The 24,619-nt window shown below is 40.8% G+C and overlaps 4 protein-coding genes across 4 annotated transcripts in view; 3 read left to right on the top strand and 1 right to left on the bottom strand.

Moving 5' to 3' along the window:
- LOC115368084 (uncharacterized) overlaps window positions 1-24,619 on the top strand; it is a 447,723-nt gene that overhangs the window by 233,691 nt on the left and 189,413 nt on the right. The window lies entirely within an intron of this gene.
- Window positions 1-24,619, top strand: part of LOC115368090 (class I histocompatibility antigen, F10 alpha chain-like) — a 410,352-nt gene that overhangs the window by 290,737 nt on the left and 94,996 nt on the right. The gene's annotated exons all lie outside the window — the stretch shown is intronic.
- On the bottom strand, window positions 649-11,803 carry LOC115368096 (tubulin beta chain). Its single transcript, XM_030064089.1, has 5 exons — window positions 11,656-11,803; window positions 6,682-6,790; window positions 5,577-5,687; window positions 3,927-4,171; window positions 649-3,043 (listed from the first exon to the last, which is right to left on the bottom strand). Exons 1-5 carry the CDS (start codon window positions 11,710-11,712, stop codon window positions 2,231-2,233), a joined length of 1,335 nt encoding a protein of 444 aa, XP_029919949.1. The 5' UTR covers window positions 11,713-11,803; the 3' UTR covers window positions 649-2,230.
- On the top strand, window positions 14,188-22,975 carry LOC115368100 (flotillin-1). Its single transcript, XM_030064092.1, has 13 exons — window positions 14,188-14,334; window positions 15,591-15,654; window positions 16,182-16,257; window positions 16,531-16,621; window positions 17,536-17,679; window positions 17,967-18,086; window positions 18,295-18,390; window positions 19,428-19,580; window positions 20,093-20,274; window positions 21,067-21,112; window positions 21,237-21,374; window positions 22,002-22,166; window positions 22,584-22,975. The coding sequence occupies exons 2-13, from the start codon at window positions 15,612-15,614 to the stop codon at window positions 22,602-22,604; spliced, it is 1,275 nt and encodes a 424-aa protein (XP_029919952.1). The 5' UTR covers window positions 14,188-14,334; window positions 15,591-15,611; the 3' UTR covers window positions 22,605-22,975.

Raw genomic sequence — 24,619 nt, 5'->3', positions numbered from 1 at the left:
TAAATAACGATTTAATCAACCTCTCTCCATGATTTACAGGACATGTGATGCTCTGAAACACATCCCACAGTTCGCTCCTGTCAGTCATTTTGTGCCATTAGAAGCCAGCTTGCAATGAAAAACAGATGAAAGTTACACAAATATCACTGCTGTCACAGATAACCCACCAAACTACAATTTTAGTGTTTTGTGCTTACAATAATCAAAAGTTTATTTATAAATAACATTGTTATTTATGTGTGGAGTGAGTCATGATTCTGTCAAAAACAAAACACTGAATATTTTCAAAAACACATGGAGAGTTCCAACAAAAGGAGACTTTTTTTCTTTCCATCTGAAAAAAACGTTCTATTGTCCATTTCTTTTAAAAAAAAATTTATGGCAAGGCATGGGCAGTGTGTGTTCCTCCTCAGGACGTTGGCTGGCGTCTGGGAGAAAAATCAAGCACTCTGCTTGCTGTTGCATAACACTGTAAAAACCTTGTATCTCTGACAAGTCAATTTTTCAGAGGTTCAGTGAAACCACAGTCACCTCGCATGTTCCCCAATGTGTTTGGAAGACGCCCAATGTACTGAAAATCTCACTCACACAAACATGGACTTCTTTGTTTTATTAGGACAGAATTTTTCTTGTGCTGAACTCCCCGGCGCTGAACTCAGTTACTCATCAGCAAACATTTCAAACTTTGTGTATCAAGTGAGAAAATCATAACTAACATCAAAATTGCAGTTATGGGGCCTTTTATGTGATGTTTTCACTGGAAAACTGGAAGACAGCTGAACTAAAACTCCTGTTTCAGTGGACGAGAGCATTGTGTCACATGGAAATGACTATGCTGCAGCTCACGAACACTAACACATGTTGGATAAGACTCACAGCTGGAGAATGTAATGGAGAGAGGTCTTTTATTCAGTGACTGTGAGCAGAGAATGAAACCAACGGCTGGAGCCACTGGGACATTTTCAACATATCTGTTTCTCTTATGCCGACTCGCTTTGTGTTGCAAAAATACAGTGTGCTTTAAAACTCATGAGAGAAATGTGTTGAAAATGGGGAGAATATAATACTGTTGGCATTGTCCTGGCTATTGATTCACATTTTCAGACGAGGATCCTGATACAAAAATGACAAAAGTAAGTAACACTGATGATGGCGTGATTTGCTGTTGCTGGCGCTTGCTTTCTTCTTGTTTCTTTAGCCTTTTCTGAATGAGGGCTTAGTTTCCCAGAAGCATCTAGAGCATCTAACACTGCACATTTGCTGTGTGTGAAAAGGGAGCAAACTAACCTGGACTGAGTGTTAGTCCGGGTTAAAATACTTCCTGAGCTTCCTGATTAAACTTTTAAGATGGGAATCCCCAGCTAGTAGGTTGTAATTATAATATTTGCTAGTTCCAGTGGTCCAGCACAAAACAGGGTGTCGACAAGAACTTGGCTAAGGTAAAATATTGTTCGCTACACAACAGCTAGGACTACATCAGTGATATTTAGCTTGAACGGCTTGCTAGTGAGCCTAAAGTTAGGAACTGTAACTGCAACTTCACATTTTTAATTCATATGTTTAACCATTTACCATGACCGTTTGTGTTTAAAGTCATGTGATACTGAAAAGTAAACTGTAATGTGTTTTGACGGTATGGTATAGTGGTGCAAAAATTAGCTGACGTGACATCAGATCGCTGCATACAGGTGAAGGTGTGTTTCATGACATCACATTGCATTAATTGTAGAAATTCAGAATTTCCCACTTGAAAAACACAGCAGAAGAAAACCCTAAGCTAAGAGAATAAAGAGTAGAAACTGCAAATGATTTTGTCATTGCTAAAAAAAAAAAAAAAAAAAAAAAGAGAGAGATCTCAGTGCGAAACAGATTTCGGGAGGCCAGGCTTGGGTCGACAGGCCTACATGGGGTCACAACCGCAAACTGTGGCACGTTTATTTGGTCATGTAATTGTTATCCTGATTCTCTCCCATCCTGTGTCATCTCCCCACCTACATTCTTCCTTCTCTCATTACCTCTTGTAATCGCACCCCCGACCCCACCCCAACCAATTCAGACACCCAGCCTCCTCTTCCTACTTCTTTCTTTTAGGCTACATTCCTTCAGTTCATTTTTTCCTGGTTTTCCTGGGTTTTTTTTTCTTTTTTTTTAAGAAATTTTCTTTTTGGTTTTGGTTGTTCACCTCTCTTTCATCACCTCATGTTGCTTAATTTTCATTTCTGCTGCTTTCTTAGGCGTCCTCTTCTGCCTCCTCTTCAAACTCTCCCTCCTCCTCAGCCGTGGCGTCCTGGTACTGCTGGTACTCGGACACCAGGTCGTTCATGTTGCTCTCCGCCTCGGTGAACTCCATCTCGTCCATGCCCTCGCCGGTGTACCAGTGGAGGAAGGCCTTGCGGCGGAACATGGCGGTGAACTGCTCGGAGATGCGCTTGAACAGCTCCTGGATGGCCGTGCTGTTGCCGATGAAGGTGACGGCCATCTTGAGTCCGCGGGGTGGGATGTCACAGACGGCCGTCTTGACGTTGTTGGGGATCCACTCCACGAAGTAGCTGCTGTTCTTGTTCTGGACGTTCAGCATCTGCTCGTCCACCTCCTTCATGGACATGCGGCCGCGGAACACGGCGGCCACCGTCAGGTAGCGGCCGTGGCGCGGGTCGCAAGCCGCCATCATGTTTTTGGCATCAAACACCTGCTGGGTGAGCTCGGGCACCGTCAGGGCTCGGTACTGCTGGCTCCCCCTGCTGGTCAGAGGGGCGAAGCCGGGCATGAAGAAGTGGAGACGAGGGAAGGGCACCATGTTGACGGCCAGTTTCCTCAGATCAGCGTTGAGCTGGCCGGGGAAGCGCAGGCAGGTGGTCACGCCGCTCATGGTGGCTGACACCAGGTGGTTGAGGTCACCATAGGTGGGCGTGGTGAGTTTAAGAGTGCGGAAGCAAATGTCATAGAGAGCTTCATTGTCGATGCAGTAGGTTTCATCTGTGTTCTCAACCAGCTGGTGGACCGAGAGGGTGGCGTTGTAAGGCTCAACCACTGTGTCTGACACCTGGGGGGGCAGAAATAAACATTAACTGGGATCTTCTATTATTAATTGTTTAATACTTAAGATTTTTTTTCATACCACAAAATAATTATCAGCTGAATCTGTAAGGATTTGGACCAATAAAACATTTATTTGGCCAAGTGCTGAGATTTCTGCTCCATGATGGAGAATGGCGTCACAAGTGAGTGACCAGCAGCCCAAGACATCTGCATGGTGATTTATTACCGCTTCACCATGTTTTTCTGTTGATCTCTCTGCAGGTTTCCAAGCTCATTCCTCTCTACAGTCTGAACAGAGACTCTTTATCTGTGTCAGTTACAGGCCATTAAAGGCTGTGGGAGACAAGTCACATGGCTGCAACTTCTATTGGTTGCCAACAGAGGTCACTGAAAGTTATAGATTACTTACTGTCCCTGTCAGATGACAGATGATTTCAGAATTCAGATCAATACTGGGGTAATAAATATCATACAACAGCATAATATATTGCATATCATATTAAATCATTCTTAAATACTCTCTTTGAGCGCTACATCAGAGGCGTGACCGTAAAATGAGACACCACATTATATTTTTTTTTACCGACTTTCGTTGGGTAAAAAAAAATCAAATAGTAATTTTGTCAAGGAAAGGCAACAAGAGTGAAAATCATCACTGACATGCATATATAATTTCAAATCTTTAAATTCTTTGCACATTTCCTTGAGAGAGGGCACAAATGACAAATAATATACATCTATAACATATGCATTATATCTTTTTTGTTCAAGCTTTTTTTTGGCATTTTGGCTTTATTTGATAGTGATGTAGGGGACAGGAAAGGTAGGGGACAGAGAGGGAATATTAACAAATCTATTATATCAGTGAAATACATTATATGTCTTACCTTAGGAGAGGGCACCACACTGAAGGTATTCATGATGCGGTCGGGGTACTCCTCTCGGATCTTGCTGATGAGCAGGGTGCCCATGCCAGAGCCGGTGCCTCCTCCCAGGGAGTGTGTGAGCTGGAAACCCTGCAGGCACTCACAGCTCTCGGCCTCCTTCCTCACCACATCCAGGACTGAGTCCACCAGCTCCGCTCCCTCGGTGTAGTGACCTTTGGCCCAGTTGTTACCTGCTCCACTTTGGCCTGAAGGGAAAAAAAATGTTGTCCTTATTGGCTCTGGTCCCATGTGGGTCAGTCAGATGAGCTTGGAGCTTCTTTAATTAGTTGATTAACCAATCAGTCGATCGTCAGAAAATGAATCAGTTTTACTTTCGATTAGGGAATACTCGTTTCAGTAACTCATCAACATAAGTAACTCAGATCAGTTTAGCCAAACATTTCATGAATTTGTATATTTATTGCGATATATCTTTAGACAGAAGAATGAAAATCATCCGTGGGTCAGTCCATGTAAACATTATGAAGATACTGTTAACTGTGAAACTGTGGCCATTTCTTTTTTTTCCTGTTATCCAGTGAATGAACTACTATGCTTACTATGACCACACTGAGTACACCTAAGGGTGGGTAATTAATAGCTGAGATCATGTGATGTGCTGGGATGTCTATAAAGGTGTATCTGTGTATGTGTTCGTCTGGTCACTCAGATGATGGTCATGAGACCAAAACGTCTGAATAAACTGAGCAACAGAAGCAAGAGAACACCGTGCGGGAATGATCCATTTAGATCTAAGCCACTTATGTTTAAAATGAACTGGACCTACTCCGATGCACCTGTGATAAAGTACCAGGTGTGTAAATATAGTCTCATATTGTGAGCCATTTATCAAGTAAAAATCCCAAACGCTTGCTGATCTCAGCTTCACTAAAATGCTGAGATCTGCTTGCCTCCATTTATATCATTATGAAATTAATTCTTTTAGTTTTTTAGCATATCTGAACACATCACTTTGGACTCCAATAGACACTTAATAGACTAAATGATGAATCAATTAATTAAAACAAATGAATAGAATTATTTACTAATGAAACTGTGATGTGACATGCTAACAGTAAATCTAATCCTGTTGTAGACATAATCTTGTGACGTTTTTAATCTGTTTTTAAGAACACATTATTATTGATAACAGTGTGGAGATATTACAAAAAATCTTTATTTCATTCCTCTTAGAAAACCTTTCAAATAAGTGCTGACAAATAACAAAGGTTTTCCATTTTTGATGCTGGCCTGTCACAAAAAAAGGGGCAAAAGTCAACATTTGATCTTTTGAAAATGTTTAACTACATCACAGCCAATCAGTGAGCTGAGGGCATATGGCTTTCTGATAAGAGTGTGCATGTCTGTGGCATACAAGACAGTCAGTGGTGCTTTATTTTTCAAATAACAGAAATGACTGAAACCTGGGTCCTGGACCTGGGTTCAATTCCCTGAGTCAGAGAGCATCCATCTGCTGAAGTGTTCTTGAGCAATACAACAAATCCCTACCAGCTCCAAGCGTGTTTTTGTGTAGCTGAGGCCCTATAATAATATTAAAGATAAACTCCACCAACCAAACAAACTCAGTAACACAGAAGTATGTATCCTTACCAAAGACAAAGTTGTCAGGTCTGAAGATTTGTCCGAAGGGTCCTGAGCGGACCGAGTCCATGGTGCCGGGCTCCAGGTCCACCAGGATGGCTCTGGGCACATACTTCCCACCTACACACAGACAAGGACAAACGTACAAAGATAAAACACTCTGATTTAAAACTGCATGCTCAGGGAATATACAACTGAAACAAGCAACTACAGAGGAACTGCCAAGAATAAAATGGAGATAATGGTTTTTAAAAGCACACACACAAACACACACACACACACACACACACACACAAACACACACAGAGAGATGTTAACTTTTGCTGTTTTGGGCTGCTGAGCACAATCCCTGTCTTTGTCCATCATGTCAACCAACCCATACTCTAACTCAGGACAAACAGGATTTTTCCACTTATTTGGACCAACTCCAGGAAAAGTATGTTAGTGAGCTTCTCAAAGTAGTACCTCCAAATGACCACTAGATGGAGTAAAACATTACAGAAGTAGAGGATTCAACCCAACAGTCACTATCTGATCTGATGATGGCTTGGCACATTGTGGCAATAAGGAGATTATGTTTTCAAACAGTCTGCTGGGACACATAAATACTCTTGTAAATTATAAAAGCAGATTTTCCAGCGAATTACATCAAGGACAGGATCCAACATTACACAGGAATGGGTGCTGTAAGTTAAAAAATCTTACAAACAAACTGAAAATGTCACATCTGAGTCAACATAAACAGTATGTGGTGTGTACATAAGATAGTACTGTGACACCTTCTTATGTAATTTTAATCATGCAATGGCAAATAATGCACATTTGCTGGTCTGGAAAGATTTCTGTACATGTGTTCTTCCAGCTCATGATGTGAACAACTACAGATGCACACAGCAAATCTGGCCTGTAAAGCCAAAAAGAGCCAATGAAGCACATATATTCACATTCTGCATATCATATTACCATATTAAATGCTGTATATGGTGTAAATTTACAGATCTGTCACCGCAAGATCTCTTAACTTGCAACTTTGTCCACATTTGACAACGTTTGTCAAGCCCTTCTATGTGCAATTTCTGTTTCCCCGTGTGTGTTTACGTGAGGAACTACGTACCAGTCGCCTCGTTGTAATACACACTGATCCTATCCAGCTGCAAGTCGCTGTCTCCATGGTAGGTCCCTGTTGGGTCGATGCCATGCTCATCGCTGATCACCTCCCAGAACTACACACAAAGACACACACACAGATCAATACATCAGGAAAGACACATTATGCTGTAATGAAGCTGCTACTGCTATAGACAAATGAGTATCTCTGCATGTTGAATCCAGTAACACACAGATCAATACTAATTTGTCTTACATGTGGTTTGTATTGCAATCATAACACTGTCACACAATCTAATGCTATTTTAGTGCATTCACACCATAAACTCCATTGATTGAAGGTGGACTGACAGCAGTGTTTGTCATATTTTGTTTTGTTTCATATATTGTTTCATTTTTTTTTTTGAGTGTCGGAATACTTCTCTCTTACTTTGCATCATTAAATCATATCCTGATCAGAAAACATGTAAGAATGTCTTTAGATCAAGGTTTTTACCAGTATGAAAGTCATGAACCCTGATCGTTAGACATTACCGTTTAACTCCTGACCTCTGAGGGCATCAAATCGGTCACTTGCTTGAAATCCCAAAAGCGATTTGTGGATTTAATTCTTTAAAAATCCCTACATCACAGAGTGTGTTCAATTGAAGTATTCAGCCAATGTTTTGGAAAATCTTTGAACTCTAAGAATAAAACTGAGAACTCTCTTATGAAGCTGTGTCTTTGTGCACGTATTAGGGCCGTAACTGCAGGCCAATTTACTCAGGGGAGAGGGGAGTCTTTAAACACCACTCAGTTCACAAACAGTCCTCAGTCCTCTCTGTCTCCTGCGGCAAAGTGAGCCAACATCAAATTACCTTTTGTGGTCACAAGACATCGACAAGACTGCCTAAAAACAGCTGTACGCTCTGAAACCCCATTTGCAAGGCTGGCGCTTCTCTCTTTAAATATCTGAGCGCGTGAAAGAAGGTATTCTGCAGTAAATACCCTCCCTTGTGCTGAACTATAATCTCTGTGTCTGTGTTCCTGATCGTTTGCTATGCACATTTAAAGCTCGTCTTCACTGAATCATGTGGTGTATGCGTGTCTGACCGCGTGTTAAGTGGCCAAGCAAGCCCTGACCTGTCACCAGTGCAGCCAGCCTTTTTCCAATCTGAGGACTATTTGAAATGAGAAGGAGCTCTAGCTTTGATCCACATCACAGCTGGAACGAGCATGAGGCAGCCAAAAAAGAAAAAAAAAAAAAAACAGCTGGTGCAAAATGAAACCGCAGAAAAATCTCTCTTTAAATGTAGTAGTGGCACAACATCAAATGCTTTAAAGAAATTACACAGCACCGGCGCTCGAACAGATCATGTGCAAGTCTCATGGAGCTCTTGCCTTTTTTCTGCCTTCATGAAAATGCTCTATAAGGGTGCTTCAGAAAAATAACTCCTCAAGGATGGGATCAGGAGAAAACCACAAGAGCAGAATGTAATGGGGGTACAGCAAAAAAACAGGGATGAATCTGAGATGAGTATTTACACTGCAGAAATCTCAAAATCATGTAGTTTTAAATAAATAAAATAAAAGCAAATGACTAATAGTTATGTATGATCCAATAAAAGATTACAAGTGCATTTTTTAGGGTTGGTTTTTATTTATCCAGAGACCAGTTTGTTCAACATGTATGCTATTTTGAAGCACCAACATGTTTCACATTCATACACTTACACACACACACACACACACACCCCAGTTGAACCACAATCTTTCCACTGAGCAATTCCACTGGAGCAGTTTTGGCTCTCAAGGATGTGCCTTGCTCAAAGGCATCTAAATGGTAGTGGTCAAAGGATGGGTGGGTTATTCACTTTGATTTTCTCAGCTGGATCAGGGATTTTAACTTGAAACATTCTGGCCACAACCAGGATTCTTTTAAAACTGAACTATGCAACTGGCACGTTGGCAGCTGCGAATGGCAGCGAGTGGCAACTGTTTGAGAAACCTGAACTTGGACGGTACATTCAGAGGGGGGTCAGCTAGAGCACAGCTTTCTCAGAGGATTCAGCCGGCCTCGTGTCTACAAGCTAAGACATTAACGCCAAACTTAGTTAGGGCACGAGCACAGACTGTCACACCAACTCAATCAACTGACCCTAATCTGTGCCAGGGAGTGTTGGAGTGAGAGAGTGAGGAGGAGGAGGGAGAGACAGTCAGAGAGAAAATCAAAGAGACAAAGACAGAGAGGTGTGTGTGTGTCTCTGTGTGTCTCTGTGTGTGTGTGTGTGTGTGTGTGTGTGAGCAGGAAAATGTTGTCGTTTAATCCCCTCTCTACTGTCACCTCACTATCTTTGGCTGCCCATTCGGTAACCTCTGTGCAATCACTATGGCAACCGAGCGGGCGAGGCTGCTCATCAGTGCTGTTTGGAAAACACTAAACGTAGGCTGATGAACTAAAAGCAATATTAAAAAATGTAATTTACAAATCTGAGACATGGCACTGAGGCTATTTATTTAAACATGCAGAGCGATAACCTCAGTTCCTGAATCACCAACATAAGCAACCATCAGTATGGAGTCACCACACCCTGAAAATAGATAAATGGGTGCTAGTCTGTCAGAGACTACCTCTATATGTTTTCATTAACATGTTAACAATGTTAACTATCAATGTAATGGATATAAACAGATTTAGTTTGGAATTAGATTAGATTAAGGGTTGAATTTAGGCAGAGTTAATCCATTGTGAAACAGGAGGATGACCTCAGCCTCACTAAGTCTCTGTAAATACACTTGTCTTCACTGATCAGGGCTTGCTATTGAGTAGAGTCTGAGTCACCCCATATGTTGTGGCCATGCCTGCTGTTACACTGCTAAGAGCCACAGGGCAAGTCTGTTCTGGGTGACCCTCCCTGCACTGCCATTTGACCCAAAACATGTTGATCTGCCCGGTCAAGTACCCACCCAGCGCCCACCCTTCAGACAGATAAGGCAAATAATAATAAAACTTGTTGACCTCGTTTCCATAGAGGCCATTTTTAACTACGGTCACGCCTCAGGTGGGAAAATCTACCTGGAAAACTGGCATACGCCCATATAAAATGTTATTTAAGTTGTTACTTCGGTTAGTGACCTAGGCTAGATTCCAGTACCTAGATGTAATGGGCCCAATGCATCTTCTCAAGATGTGTAACTTTAACACTGCAAGTGCTTTTTAGTGAGCAATCTGTGAAGTAAGAAATGTTTGTCTGATTCTCAGAATTTGTACAATTCAGAGTACAATGCAGTGGGACGTAGCTGGGCTGTACTTGCTCTTCCAGGGAGAGTTTGCCCCCCAGAGTTTTACATATGCTGCTCTAAACAGCGTCTCAGTGTCTGCGAGGTCTTTCCTGCAAGAAAGTAAAAGTCCTGTGGTGCTCAAGAAGGGATGTGCTTAATGTTTCCAGCAGCAGACAAAGACTCATACTAACTGGGTACTAGTTAGTATGACAGACAAACTACAGAAATTCAAACTCCATCAACAGGAAATCCAAGGCAAAAGGAGAAAAGTAAAAGTAACAGGGAGGGCCACTCTGTTTGACTGACAGGTGATCTCTGGGAAGTGCAGAAAGACCATAGCAATGAGTACCAAGCACCAAAGGTGTGGCAAAAAAAAAAGAAAAAAGAAAGAAATCACAGATTAACCCTTTAAATTATAAATGTATCTGCATGTGTACCCAGGGACTTTCAGGGCCCTTTTTTTATCTGGGGCCCCGGAGTTCATCCATGTGATACACTGACTGGAAAAGCAGCCATTTAAATGACCTCATCTGTGCTTTCAGACCAGACACTGAGCCACTTGTTATCTTTTCCCCATCCCCCTCTCCCCTCCTGTGTTGCTGCGTTCCTCTCCTCTGCCTCAGCAAATTTCTCCTTTCTTTTCACTCTTTTCTTTTTTTTCTGCTCTTTTCTAAGTAACAAAGAATTCACTTCACCAGGCAGCCAAGACAGCAGCTGGCCCTGCATCTCCGCTCAAGTCTGGCCGGCCTCATTAATAATGGATCAATGATTTGAGTTATTGTTTTGTCAACAATCCCACACCCCAGAGCTGCTATTTGATTCAGATATTTAGACTTACAGCCAACATGGGAAATATTATTTATCAAACTACAGTATTCCAACAGGGAATATAAGTATGTATATGGCACTCATTCATGATTTGACAAACCTTTTGTACTTCATGTTATTACGGTTATCACGGTTATCACTCAGTAGTCACTTCACAGTGATTTAATGACACTTAATTTTCTTTTTCTTTAACAACAACAATTTCTTCAGTTTTTCTGTCATATATTTTTACCTCGTGCATGATATCTTTAAGTTTTACTGTGAAATCAGTGCACACAACTTTTTAGGGTTATGAGTAAGACTACAGTCCTTTGCAAAGGCAGCTTACAATAAAATGATAACAATAATAATAAATCAGTGCCAATAAGGAAGCAGAAGACCCAAACTTTGCCCCCCATATTTTGACGAGCTGTGCGTAACCATGACCTCTGGTTCAACTTGGACATGAGTTATCGTTTTCCTTCCTGATTCATAGTGAAAAATAAACAAGCTGAAGATGAATGGAGCTGAAAGGTTTAATTGGATAGTTGAGTCAACATGAAACCTAAAGGCATGGGGAACAATGAGTTTCTAGTCCCGTTATGTCTGCGAGCCACAGCCCAGGTGAACGCACGGCGGGCACGCAAAATCCTCTGTGGTGTTTTGTTTGGAAAGGAATGAGAAATTAAATACTTCACTTTAAATAAATACTTTGATTTTTACGTTTTATATGTGAATCAATTGTTTTCTGCACTAGGCTACACAGGATACACATGTCAAGACAAAGAACTATAAGAAAGTTTTCAGATGACACCGTGGAGTCTGAACTCTAATTAACAACAAATACAGCAGTAATATTCAAACAAGATAAACTTTTTTTTTTTTTTTTTTTCTTTAATGAAGCTCATCTTACCTTCGCACCAATCTGGTTCCCGCACTGGCCGGCCTGGATGTGCACGATTTCCCTCATGATGGCTGTCGGAGCTGCTTGCTGTCAGTGAACTGTGGAGGAGCTGCGGAGCGTCTCTGCGTCGGTGCGCCTGACCTACTGACCAGAGAGACAGACGGCGCGGCCGGCCGAGTCCGGCAGGCAGGGCCAAAGCTGCGGGACGCGGCCGTCACACGATCCGCGCCTCCCATTGGCTGTTGCAGTCGCAGCTCCGACGATGATTGGCCAATTGGTGAGGTTTTTTTTAACCGATGGGGTTTTCTTGTCACGAAAGCACGGACCGGAAGAGGAGAGGGAGTGCCGAGCTCTGTCATCACTGCCCCGTTGGAGCCCCATTATCCCGAGTGGAACAATGCGGAGTGGGATAGAATAGAATAGAATAGAATAGAATAGAATAGAATAGAATAGGCTCTCCAATATAACATCACTCTGACCTAAAATAAGTACCTAAAAATTAAAAACGAGCTTAAAAATAAAAGGATAGAACAGAGCAGAAAATAAGTATGCTGTTCAAATTAAACCAGAAGCTTGATGTCATTACAGCATAGAGAATAAAACAGAATAGAGAAAAAAAAATCCCATATCCCACTTGTAGGCTTATCACCGCCAGAGTGCTGACATGGATCTTTCTCCCCAGTTGGCAGATGGTATTTACAGTCAATCTGACATGACTTTAAATTTTAAATGTTGCATTAAACCTTGCTGTGCCTCTTACAAAATAAATAAATAGAATAGAATAGAATAGAATAGAATAGGTGTGACCTTTTCTGTTGCCCAACTAAATAGCACTAAATTATAAAATAGTAGAGAAGAAAACTGGGCTGTTTTACAAACTACTGTTGTTAACACTATAGAATAGAATAGAATAGAATAGAATAGAATAGAATCTATAAGCTCTGTACTATAAGCACTTTGAGCTTAAAACTTGGGGAAGATAACAGACAAGAAAATAAATAGCATGTCAAATTAGACCAGAGGCTTGTTTTTATTATAGCAATGATAGAATAGAATAGAATAGAATAGAATAGAATAGAATAGAATAGAATAGGTGTGACCTATTCTGTTCAACTAAATTATTATAAAATAAAACTGGGCTGTTTTATTAACTACTGTTATTATTACTGATGCAATACAACAGAAGAGAAGAGAAGAGAAGAGGAGAGAAGAGAAGAGAATAATCTATAGGTTCTCTACTGTAATCACTAGGGAATTAGGGAATATAATAGAAAAGAAAATAAGTCAGATGTTCAAATTAGATCATAGACTTGTTTTTTATTACAGCAATAATAGAATAGACCAGAACAGAACAGAACAGAACAGAATAGAAGTGGCCGAATGTGGTTTGTATTTCTTGGCGTATTTTACTGTGAAATTATAGAGTTGTGTTGATTTTACAAACCAGCCACAGGCCTGCTGTCATTCCAGTGAGTAGAATAGAATAGAATAGAATAGAATAGGATAGAATAGAATAGAATAGAATAGAATAGAATAGACTGGTAAATAATTGCTCTGTCCTGTTGTGTAGCCTTCACACATGTTCACTCTCACATGCCTGCACCATGACCGCCGTGTTGCGTCATCAAGCCACAGAAGTGCGGTCTAAGGTCCAGATGAATAACTGTGCAGCTCCTACACAACATGAGGCCAGCCTTGGCTTCATCACCACTTCTGGCTGAACAGCTCATCAGCCACTCCTTCCCCCCGTCATCCAGCGCCTGAGAGACCCGGTGAACTCTCTTTACCCAGAGGAAATCAGGTTTTCTGGGAGAAACTGTGAAAGCCACCATAACCTCTTTACACCCCCTGACTGAGGAAGAGTCTGATGAAGAGTCTCCCCTCCTCACTCCACAGCAGGCCTGAGGGCTACCTGGCCAGTGCTGAGCTCTTGCCCTTCATCTTTTTTTTTTTAATATACATGACTTTTTCTGAATTAGTCTGGTTGCTTTTCTTCTTTTTACTCTTTTGTCTGGAACACCCGTGCATGCATATCTATTTATTACAGTTTCGTTACAGTCCTCTTTTCATTTGTAGTTGGTACATTCAGATTTTAAATTGCTTCTCTTTCTTTTTTTATTATTTGGATCATAACAATCATGACAACTAATAATAATAACAACTTTATTTGCATTTCTAAACAAAGTTGCAATGTCATTTACACGGAAAAGCAAATTACAATAAAACAACAAAACAAAACAAAGCCAATAAACCAATGAACAGCAATGCAAAATCATGCAGAGTAAAAGAGTTAAAAAAAAAAAAAAAAAAAAAAAAACTGAGATAAAATAGGGAGTGAGTCTGGGTGTGGAGAATGTTCCAGATAATGTTTTGACTTTGTTTTGCATCCATTAAAAGGAAAAATAAAATAGAGAATAATTTAAGAGGAGGTGTAATTCCCTGGCAGAGATGTTGTTACCAGCAGTTCCCCAACAGGCCGCTAGATGGCGGAAGCAGCCAGTTGACTGATGGGCGTGCACGACGCAAGCCTCTGATCTGCAGTCCGCTGCCCAACCGGCTGATCCAACCCAAACGTCAGCTGGATAAAAATACATCACTTACAGCAAAACCAGGCCGCTCTTTATTTAACAATATATATTTTTTGTCCACCATACTCTTTCCAAAACAACTGCGTTTATTTAATACTCGGTAAGTGCACCTCTTAATTCCTCTATCCGCATCCTTGACGACTGTAAACACAAATTGTGCTCTGTGTCTTATTCATTGTGCTAGATGGTCACAGAGCTAGGTAGCCGCCAGTGAGTGCTGCTACACATTATTCTGAGGCGAGCTGGCTTACTCCCCAGAAATTAGGTGATTACAATGCGGTTTACAATGCTATTCCTACATAGGCTTTTCTTGCGGATTTTGCTGCGTAAGATTGGTGTAAATTACATTAGTTTGTATGGCCTGCTGAGCTACTCTCAGGTTACCACCACTCCTTTTAATTCTGGGAAGCAGGGGCGTAGCGGACACCGGGGATGGGGGCGGCAGGGGGGCTTTAGGGGGCCACGTCCCCCACCCTCACTTCTGGACCAGACCTTCTGTCCCCCCGCACTTTATTCCACATACAAATTCTTACAGTTAATCCATTCACTAAATAGTTAATCCCTGCCTCATCTGTGCTGCATTTAATTTGGTGGTGGTGTCCTATGTGTGTGCATATGTATGTGTGTGTGTGTGTGTGTGTGTGTGTGTGTGTGTGTGTGAGTGTGTATTAAAGCTGGCCTTTCATCGCCATTTAACCTTTTTAAGCTAAGCAAACTGAAAGAGAGGAATAAAAAAAAAGGAAAGACGGAAAGAAAGAAAAAAGAAAATGACCAAAACATTTCCCAAACTAGAACAAAAGTCTGGGAAATTAAAAGGGGAAAAAAAGAGAAAAAATATAAGAACACCATTTATAATTATACAGTGTATTTTAGATTAATTTACAAGATAACTACCACAAATGTGCCCCCAAAAATAAAAAGAAAGACAAAAATAAGTAAAGCAAATTTTCTTAAGGTTTCAGTCTATACACACAATAAAAGATAAAAGTGAAACAAACTTGTTGATATATTTTTAATTATAAAACAAAAAAAAGTCTCTCTCCTGATTACTCTATCCCTCTCACTTTTGAAATGATGGCTCCATCCTTGCTGGAAAGGGCTGGGTAGATGAGCACAGAGGGTTAATGATTGATTCTGTGGTCTTGTTATAAAAATGATGATAATTAACATAAGTAAATAACTTAAAAATAATTTAGTTGCTGTAACAGGAGCTACAGTCCTCACTGAAGTATACCCCACCCAGGATTTTTCCTCTGCAAGGTGGTGCATCAGCATCAGTGCATCGGCGATTTTGAAGGCGCAGTTGGGATGGTGGCTGTTTTTGTACGTTATTCGACTAGTTTCTCTGTTTTTCAGTGCGAGGGAGAATCACCAAGCATGTTCTACACCTGTGGACCCAACGAGGCAATGGTGGTGTCAGGTAACAACATGTCTTCTGTATCTGTGTGTGTGTGTGCAGCTTGACCTTTACAGCGTCCAAACAACACATAGGCTTTCCAAGACGGGAAATATAGGAAAACACTTTATATGTTATTTGACCATTTACTTTTTTGTTACATCTCAACACCATAGCAAATGAGCATACCTCAATGAGTTTTCTTTCGAGGTAAAATAATGGTTGAAACAAACAAACAAACAAAAAATACAATAAAGGTAGTCATCAATGTAAATGTTACTTTCTAATGAAATTTAATATCTGGCCAACATTTTTCTTTTTTCAGATCTAAAGTCCAGTTTTTTAATTGTCTTAATCAAACTCTTCACGATTGCGCTGTAGCAGTATTATCAAGATTTTGTCATGGAAATAAGTTGAGAAATTGTCATGTAGTCAAAGTTAGGGAAGAAAAAACATTTTGAAAGGCTGGCCATATCGTCCAGTCCTAGTTACGTGTTAAAGTATTGCTAACCTGCTTTTAGAGCGTATAACTCCTCTGCCTTCTTTCCCAGGGCTGTGTCGCTCTCCTCCTATGATGATAGCTGGAGGCCGAGTGTTTGTCATCCCATGTTTTCAGCAGATACAAAGGCAAGAATTAATCTGCAGTCATAAGTTTTATTTCTGAGTTTGCTGCATGTGGTACTTTCATTTAGATTTTACATTTTAGGCATTTGGCAGACACCCTTACCAGTACAAAAATTAAGATTAGATTTCCTGATCCCTTCAAGGAAAATCGATCACTGCAGCAACAAAGACTGCAAGTCCAGATTTTTTTTTTTTTAACACTGTAATGCGCAACACAGTGAATAATCAATCAATAACTAAGGTCTCCTGTGTGTCTCCTTCTCTCCCCGTCTTCAGGATCTCCCTGAACACTCTGACTCTGAATGTGAAGAGTGATAAAGTCTACACCCGCCATGGAGTGCCCATCTCTGTCACCGGCATAGCTCAGGTCTGCAGGACAGGCACCAGACACCAGCTCTGTGTTTCTGCTGCACGAGTAAAGCCTGGAGAGGGAACAGTGTAGACCAAAGTCCATTAGTTTCTATGTATCATCAGCAGGAAAGTAACTATCAGGCACCAGCCAGATGATGGTAAATTTGGTAAAATGGGTACAGCTGTTAGGTTTGTTTATATATTCTTGTAGAGAACCAATCCTTGGAAATTGGCCTTGCAATCCTTGAGAGTTTGTGGATTAGGCTACATTTCAAATAAGGTTCTATCTATGAAAATTAATTCATAGCTTTGAAAGGACTTGAGTTTTTAAATAGAGTTCATCAATATGCCGCAGCTCCCTGGGCCAACACCCTGAGGAAAACCCTGCGGAAAAAAAGATTTGCTTTCATGTGGCAGGAGTTTTAAAATGAAAGATTTCTTCACAAGGTCATGGCTAGACAAGCTGATGAATAAAAATCGAGGGCTCTGTGATGAGCGTCATTCCTTTCCTCAAATCATACCGGATTTCCATGCCAAAGTCCTTGAATTTCACCAAACAAGGCCATGGGCATTTTAAAGTCCTTGAATTTGACTTTCCAAGAGAGTGTGGGAAACCTGAAAAGAGTTTTGGGTGATTATTACAATATCCTGGCCATTTTGGAGTTTACACAAAAAGTTCCTATCATATCGCGGTCATTTGCATTTATAAAGCATTAAAGACTTTTAACATATGTGACCAGAATGAGTGAAAGCTAAGTTCTGTGTCATGGTATTTCGATGGTACCATGAATTTGTTCACACCCAGAATCATCTGTTGTTCCATGAATTAAACTTCTAACTCTGTCAGTGTGAGTGCCACGCCCAACCCACCGGACTATAACCATCTCACCGCATTCTGTCTGATAATCATGTTGGGTTTTTTCCTCGCAGATGAAGATCCAGGGCCAGAACAAGCAGATGCTGGCTGCGGCCTGCCAGATGTTCATGGGGAAGTCGGAGGCGGAGATCGCTCACATCGCCTTGGAGACGCTGGAGGGACACCAGAGGGCCATCATTGCCCACCTGACTGTGGAGGTGATGGAAGCTCCCCCTTAGAAACACGGTCACTTGCTTTGTTTGTAATTTTATTTTATTTATTTATTTATTTTTTTACATTGGAAACATTTCATTGTTTAGGTTCCAGGTAGTGTTGTGTGTATTTTTTTACATTACATGGATCATTTGATTGTGGAGGTGTAGACATAGAATTCTGCATCAAACAAAACAACATCAAGAAACCAAACAAACAAATGAAAAAAAAAACTGTCTTGCTTTAGCTGGGTTGCAAACATATTCCCAGCATCCTGTCCTTCTTGTTACAGGAGATCTACAAGGACCGTAAGAAGTTTTCAGAACAGGTCTTCAAGGTGGCCTCGTCTGACCTGGTCAACATGGGCATCAGTGTTGTCAGCTACACGCTAAAAGATGTTCACGATGATCAGGTAGTGGCTGGTGTTGGTTTCACCAACCTGGAAAATATGTTAAGCAGATAAATCCACTGTACTGACTACTCTCTCGCTGCTTTCCATTTCTCTCTGCCAGTAGATGTTAAAGAAAAATACATGTCAAAAGGAAATTTGTGTCACTCAGTTATAATTGTTTTGCTTGAATATTCTATATTTTCCTCCTTCTTGTCTCTCTGGCACCCAGGACTACCTCCACTCCCTGGGAAAGGCTCGCACTGCGCAGGTTCAGAAAGATGCTCGCATCGGAGAGGCCCAGAATAAGAGAGATGCTGTTATCAGGGTGAGATATCACTTATTTATTTTTAACAGCAAATAACAGCAAAACCAAAAATAAAAGCTATCACAACACCAGCATTAGCCATTTCCCCATCTGATGATTTTTTTTTCTCTTTAAAAGGTGCTACCTGTAGCAATATAACATCAATGAATTAATATTACAGCCATTTATGTAATTATTGTAAACAAAGAAGACCCCTGCCAACAAAACTGTAAGCCTCTATCAGCCTCTGTTCTGCATTTTACATTCTGTGCCACTGGACTGAGTTTGGTGGGGAACTGCTAGATTGCTTTATGTCCCACAACAGGAAGAGGGCGCTGTTCCTCCAGTGCAAACAGAGCTAAATTTCAAGGTTGATTACGCTGGCAGATGGTGGAAAGAGTGGAAGGCTGATGTAAAAAATTACTTCCAGACAAAACAAAAACCAAAGAGGGAAACTGAGGACAAGCAGCATCAGCTGTCACCAGTCTTCTCCACCATGGTGTCGTGGGTTTACAGTCATTGCACCAAGATAACAAAATAAATTTGACAATGATGTATTGATCTTTAAAATAAATATAGATGAATATCTATCAGTCACAGAGGGGAATCATGAAGAAGTTAATTGCTGGTGGAGATGTCAAAAATAGATTTAACAGTTAGTTCAACTGAATTTATGCAAAATACAGAGCTTCACACACAAAATTGCTGAATTTTCATGGCTTCCCAAGATAAAACTAAATATGTAATTCATGCATTATTTATTAAACCTTGGAATCAAAGCACAGTCATCATTCATTCTTTTTCTTCTAGTGTGATAGCCACTTTTTGCCACAGAGAATAAGGCCGGCCAGTTATGTCTGTGTTTGCCCTCTTCGTTTTTTAGCGCAGTCAGTTACATAACTTTCTATTAATCGTCAGCGAAATTTGTCTAAATCCATTTTGCTATTCTTAGTATCTGTCAGCTCTTTATCCTGTTTTTACCCCTTCTCTCTCTGTTTTCCTCCCTGCCTCTCTGTTCGTCTTTCTTCCTCTTTCTTCCCGCCGTTCCCCCTCTGCAGGAGGCCCATGCGATGCAGGAGAAGATCTCGGCTCAGTACAAGAATGAGATAGAGATGGCGAAGGCCCAGAGGGACTATGAGCTGAAGAAGGCTGCTTACGACATTGAGGTCAACACCAAGAAGGCTGAGTCTGAGATGGCCTACCAGCTTCAGGTACACAACAGTAATAACATCAATGGAGAGCATCAAGGCAGGGAGTATGTTTTTTTAGCTGACAGGGGAATTCATTTCCCATTAGCAACAAATCAAGAATCTCACAGATTGTCATTGTAAAGCTTGAAGATTATTTTATATAGATAAATGAATTCTATGTAACAAAGCACTGCTGCATCAAAGCCACTTCTTTACCAGTACTTCCAACCCTTTCCTCCCAGATTGTGAGAATAGTAGTAAATAATTAATTGATTTTAAAAATGAGATTCTTTCAGTGTTTGTCAGTATCTTATTTGAATTTGCATCAGTGCAGCTCAGCTAAAAACACTGTAACAGCAGATATTTTCCGCAAATGTCCACTCTGATGTGAAAAAAATTACACCTAAGAAAAATTGGTGCCTTTTTAAAGATAAGCTGTAACTTAGGGTTCTTAATTGAGCAGTCACTAACACATTTTGCAAGCAGCATCTCATTTGTCTACTGTTCTTTTTTTTCTCTTTCTCCCCTGCCAGGTGGCAAAGACCAAACAGCGCATCGAGGAGGAGAAGATGCAGGTGCAGGTGGTGGAGCGGACCCAGCAGATCATGCTGCAGGAGCAGGAGATCACCCGCAGGGAGAAGGAGCTGGAGGCCAAGGTGAAGAAACCCGCTGAGGCTGAGAAGTTCCGCCTGGAGAAATTGGCTGAGGCTCAGCGGTGAGTTTTAGCACCTCACTTTCACTTGCTGTTCATCTTACTGGCCTGCAGGGGGAATAGCAAGGCGGCACACTGTCTTTTAGTTGGACTACCCTGCTGGAGTGTCTTTGAGAAAGACACCAAGCTCCAGGCTTTTTTCAGTAGCTAAGGCTGACCTTAGAAGAAAAATGGAAACATGAAGAAAAGAAGAAAGTTTTCCTAAGGAGATCTGTTATGTATGACATTAGTATAACTAACACAGCAAACTTCCATCATATAGCTTATTATCCTCTTTATCTGATAGCACCTGTTTTTTTTGTACTGTAACACTTTTTCCTATTCAATCCTCAGCTTGGACTTTAGGTGCAGACATATTCATTCTACTCACTGGCCTCACTTTGCCTGACAATTTAAGTAACATTCAACTTTCGGCTTTTTATTGCCATGTAATTATTACACAGTTTGGCAGATATCCTAGTGCTAGCTCACATTAAAAGGAAAAACATCTAGGTTAAAAATAAACAACAGACACCCGTACTTCCTCATCTTATAGAATTGCAGAACAGAGAAGACACTGTCTAATTCTTAAGTTAGATGGTGGCTGACTTTAAACAGGTCACAATGTGTGACTTCTGTTAGACCTAGCAGGGCGAGATGCTTGTCAGGCAGATGTTTGAATGTGTAGGCTGTTTGGGAAGGTGTGTGTCTACCTGCTGTAAGCACTGCCTGGCTGCACCACCCTGTATAAATCTGTCTCTCCATCTGTCCGTCACCTGTCTGTCTGACTCTCTGTATGTCTGTGTCTCCTTCCAGGCTCAGGTTGATCATGGAGGCAGAGGCTGAAGCCGAGTCCATCAAGGCGAGTCACAGATGGCAAAAACACAATCCCAACTCAAACTTTTCCAAACTTTTGACATCGCTGTTTCATTTGGTTTTGTTTTCAAATGATGAAAAAGAAACTTGTGGTCTTTTTCGTGCCTCAGATGAAGGGTGAGGCTGAGGCGTTCGCAGTGGAGGCAAAGGGGCGTGCAGAGGCGGAGCAGATGTCGAAGAAGGCAGAGGCTTTCCAGCAGTACAAGGAGGGAGCCATGGTGGACATGCTGCTGGAGAAACTGCCGCTGGTGAGATCTATCAGTCCTCACTGACATTTTTATATAATATTTAGGGTGACTTCTGTAATTTTATATAACAGTGCTGCTTGTGGGTATTTTTAACTTTTGCTCCATATCCGTCCCTGTTTCCGTCCCAGTTGTGGTCCTAGTTAAAAAGCTTTATTTATAGGACTTTTCATAAATGCTAGATGTAAATCAAGAAAAACAGGATAAGAGAGAAAAAAATGTATCAACGAATGCAATGAAAGTTGTCGTCAATAACTCAGTCATAGCACATCAACTTATCTGAACATGAACGGGACTAAAGAAATACGGAAATGAATTCATCTCTTATTTTCTCCAGAAATGGTGCTAATATCATAATATATTCTCAGCACTGTTTAAAAGTTATTAAATTCTGCCATTATCTTTGCATTGTGTATACAGTATACAGAGCCAGTAGTCAGGATTACAGTTTCATTCTTTATCATGTATTCCATCACATAAGTCAACCACCAACATTGGCTACTCCAGGTGTTCATAGTCACTCACTTTGTTGGTTCAAATTGTCCTTTATGTTTTAGGTACATATGAATTAAACTGAAGTAAAGGGTTGATTATAGTTCATTTTTTAATGTAACTCTGTTTGTCCACCAGATTGCAGAGGAGATCAGCAAGCCTCTGTCGGAAGCCCAAAAGGTTACCATGATTTCCAGCGGAGGCGCAGAGGTGGGTGCAGCCAAACTGACTGGGGAAGTGCTGGACATCATGACACGCCTCCCAGAGACAGTGGAGAAACTGACGGGCGTCACCATCTCCCAGGTAACACACACACACACACACACACACATATATACAGTCACAAACCACACCTGTCAATTTGTCTGTCTTCTCATCCTGTCTCTCTCTCTCTCTCTCTCTCTCTCTCTTTGAAAGAAAGAATGAACTTCTCAAGAACACAGACACAGAGAACATCTTTACATTTTGAGATTGGCATCACTCATGCCATAAATTTAAAACAGCAACATAGCAATGAACGTTGGGGCTTTTGCCTTATTCTCGTCAGTCATAATTTGATTGATCTTTGGCTGGCAAGAAAACTGATAGGGTGTTTTTTTGGCACTCTTATGTTTTGTTTGGTTATCAGCTATCACTTCAAATGTGTCACGGGGGACAAAAGAAGGTTTGATGAGAAAGAGCCTCTCTCATTTTGTCTCTTTCAATCCCTTCATGCCGTAGGTGACCACTCGTACAGGTTGAAGAGAATCGACCGGTCCAGTGACCAGGCAGGTCCTCTCTCCCAGTGTCCAAACCAGCTGCCTGGGCTCTCCGCATTAATCTACTAACATCACCTGTCCTCCCCTCCCTCAGTCTCACATTGTTTATGAATTCCTCCTCTGCCCTTCATGTCTTTGTATTACCCACATACACATTGTAACAGGACTGAATTCAGCAGAATGACCACAATGCAAGACTGCCAACTTTGACGTTTTTCAAATTGGATCACAGCCTTATAAAAATTCAACTTAGCAGTCTAAAGGCCTGTCACATAATGTGTGCTGGTGTGCTGAATTCATATAAATTGTATTTGTATAATCTGTAATAGTATTTCATAAACCTTTGTCTTAACAGTCTGGTGTCCTCCCCTCTCTTCCCTCTTGTTGCCTCCATGTCACAGTTTGTCTCTTTGTGCCTGACTAATCAAATCTCTTGCCCGCGTGTTTTTGTCTGAATCTTTCCCCTCTGTCTGCATTTGCCTTTAATATCTCCTCCATAACTGCCTGTGTCCACTGCCTTGCTGCCAAAGCCCTAAGTGCATCTTAACGCAAGTTTAATGCAAACATGCATTCAAAATCCTTCATCCTCTCACTAATACTACTAACATTGCAAGGTTTGAGATGGTAGCCACATCAGACCAAAACCGCAGCCTGCAATTTTAGGCTCCAGACATACTCATCGTGTTTATTTGCTCATTTGTTTTTTATATATATATGTTTAAATTTGCATGTTATTTATTAAGACAACCTAGAGACCTCGGGAAATCAGTGCACCACTTTTTCTTTTAAGTTTTCAAGAATGATTGCAACTGTACAGGTAACCAAACAAAACTAGTAGAACATCCTGGACACCTGTAAAGTATTTCTGTCTGTTTGTATTATTTTTTTAAGTCTATCTATTTTTCTTTTTTCTATTCGTGCATCTACTTTGTCTATACCGATTTTGGGAAGTGGTGAAGTTTTAATGTGTTAACCTCCTACTGAACCAGTTTTATCCTGTTTATAATGAAGACACGTTTTTTTTTAATGTAGCATTTTGCTGGTGACCCTTTACTTAAGGTATATAGTACAAATATTACATGTTATAATATCATACAGGGAATTAGAAGCATTTAGAATAGCCTTATAACATGGTAACTTTTCTTGGTTGTGCTAACTTTTTATTCAAAGCGATTGGAGAATGTTTCTCCTTGGCTTTAACTTCTTTCCCTATCATACCTGATAATTTTCAGACATACAGTATTCTTACATTTATCTGAGCACTTTGACTTTGTTTGCAATCTGAGTTTAAGCTTAATGTACTGTTGGACACATTGTTAATTTGCACTAAATAAGAGCAGCAGATGAATTAGGACATCACCTTTGTTCAGTCCAAAGAATGGAGCTTGAACCAGGGTCCTCTTGTTTAAAGACTGGGTGACTTTGCCAGCCTGCTGCCCAGTAATACTTTATAGATGTATACCTTAAGTAAAGTGGTACATTTCATTTTAGTTAGAGCCACTTATGTAGCAGTTGACACAAAGATGTGAATTAGAAGAACCATGTAAAGTATAGCTTTAATCTTCAGTCGTAGCAATGGAGATATCTCAGTGCAGTCATGAGATAACTGTGCGATACTGCTGGAGCGCTGAACAACTCAGCGTTATTAATTTCATTTTTGTAAAAGTTGGAATCTAATTTGGAGACATATGCAGAGGGTGATGAAACAGTTACTATTTGTCAAAGGACTCCACATGGCAGCTAGTACTCAGAGGAATAGGGGACAGCACTGATAAGGGAAAAAATGATCAAATCAAGTCAGATTTTATTGGCCACATACACAGTCATACCCAGCGCAACGTGCTGTAAAATGCTCGATGTGTCTGTCTCCGGTCTAATGCAAAGTAGCGAGGTACAAAGAACAAGATATAAGCAGTATAAGAACAGAACAATATAAAAGAATGTAATCCAAGAAAAGGTAAAAGTAAGATAATTGGCAACTGATGAGAAAGTGAAGAA

The sequence above is a fragment of the Myripristis murdjan genome, chromosome 11 (genome assembly GCF_902150065.1).
Source record: "Myripristis murdjan chromosome 11, fMyrMur1.1, whole genome shotgun sequence".
NCBI lineage: Eukaryota > Metazoa > Chordata > Actinopteri > Holocentriformes > Holocentridae > Myripristis > Myripristis murdjan.
The sequence above is the reverse complement of the archived record's forward strand: the minus strand, read 5'-3'. Positions and strand labels throughout refer to the sequence as shown.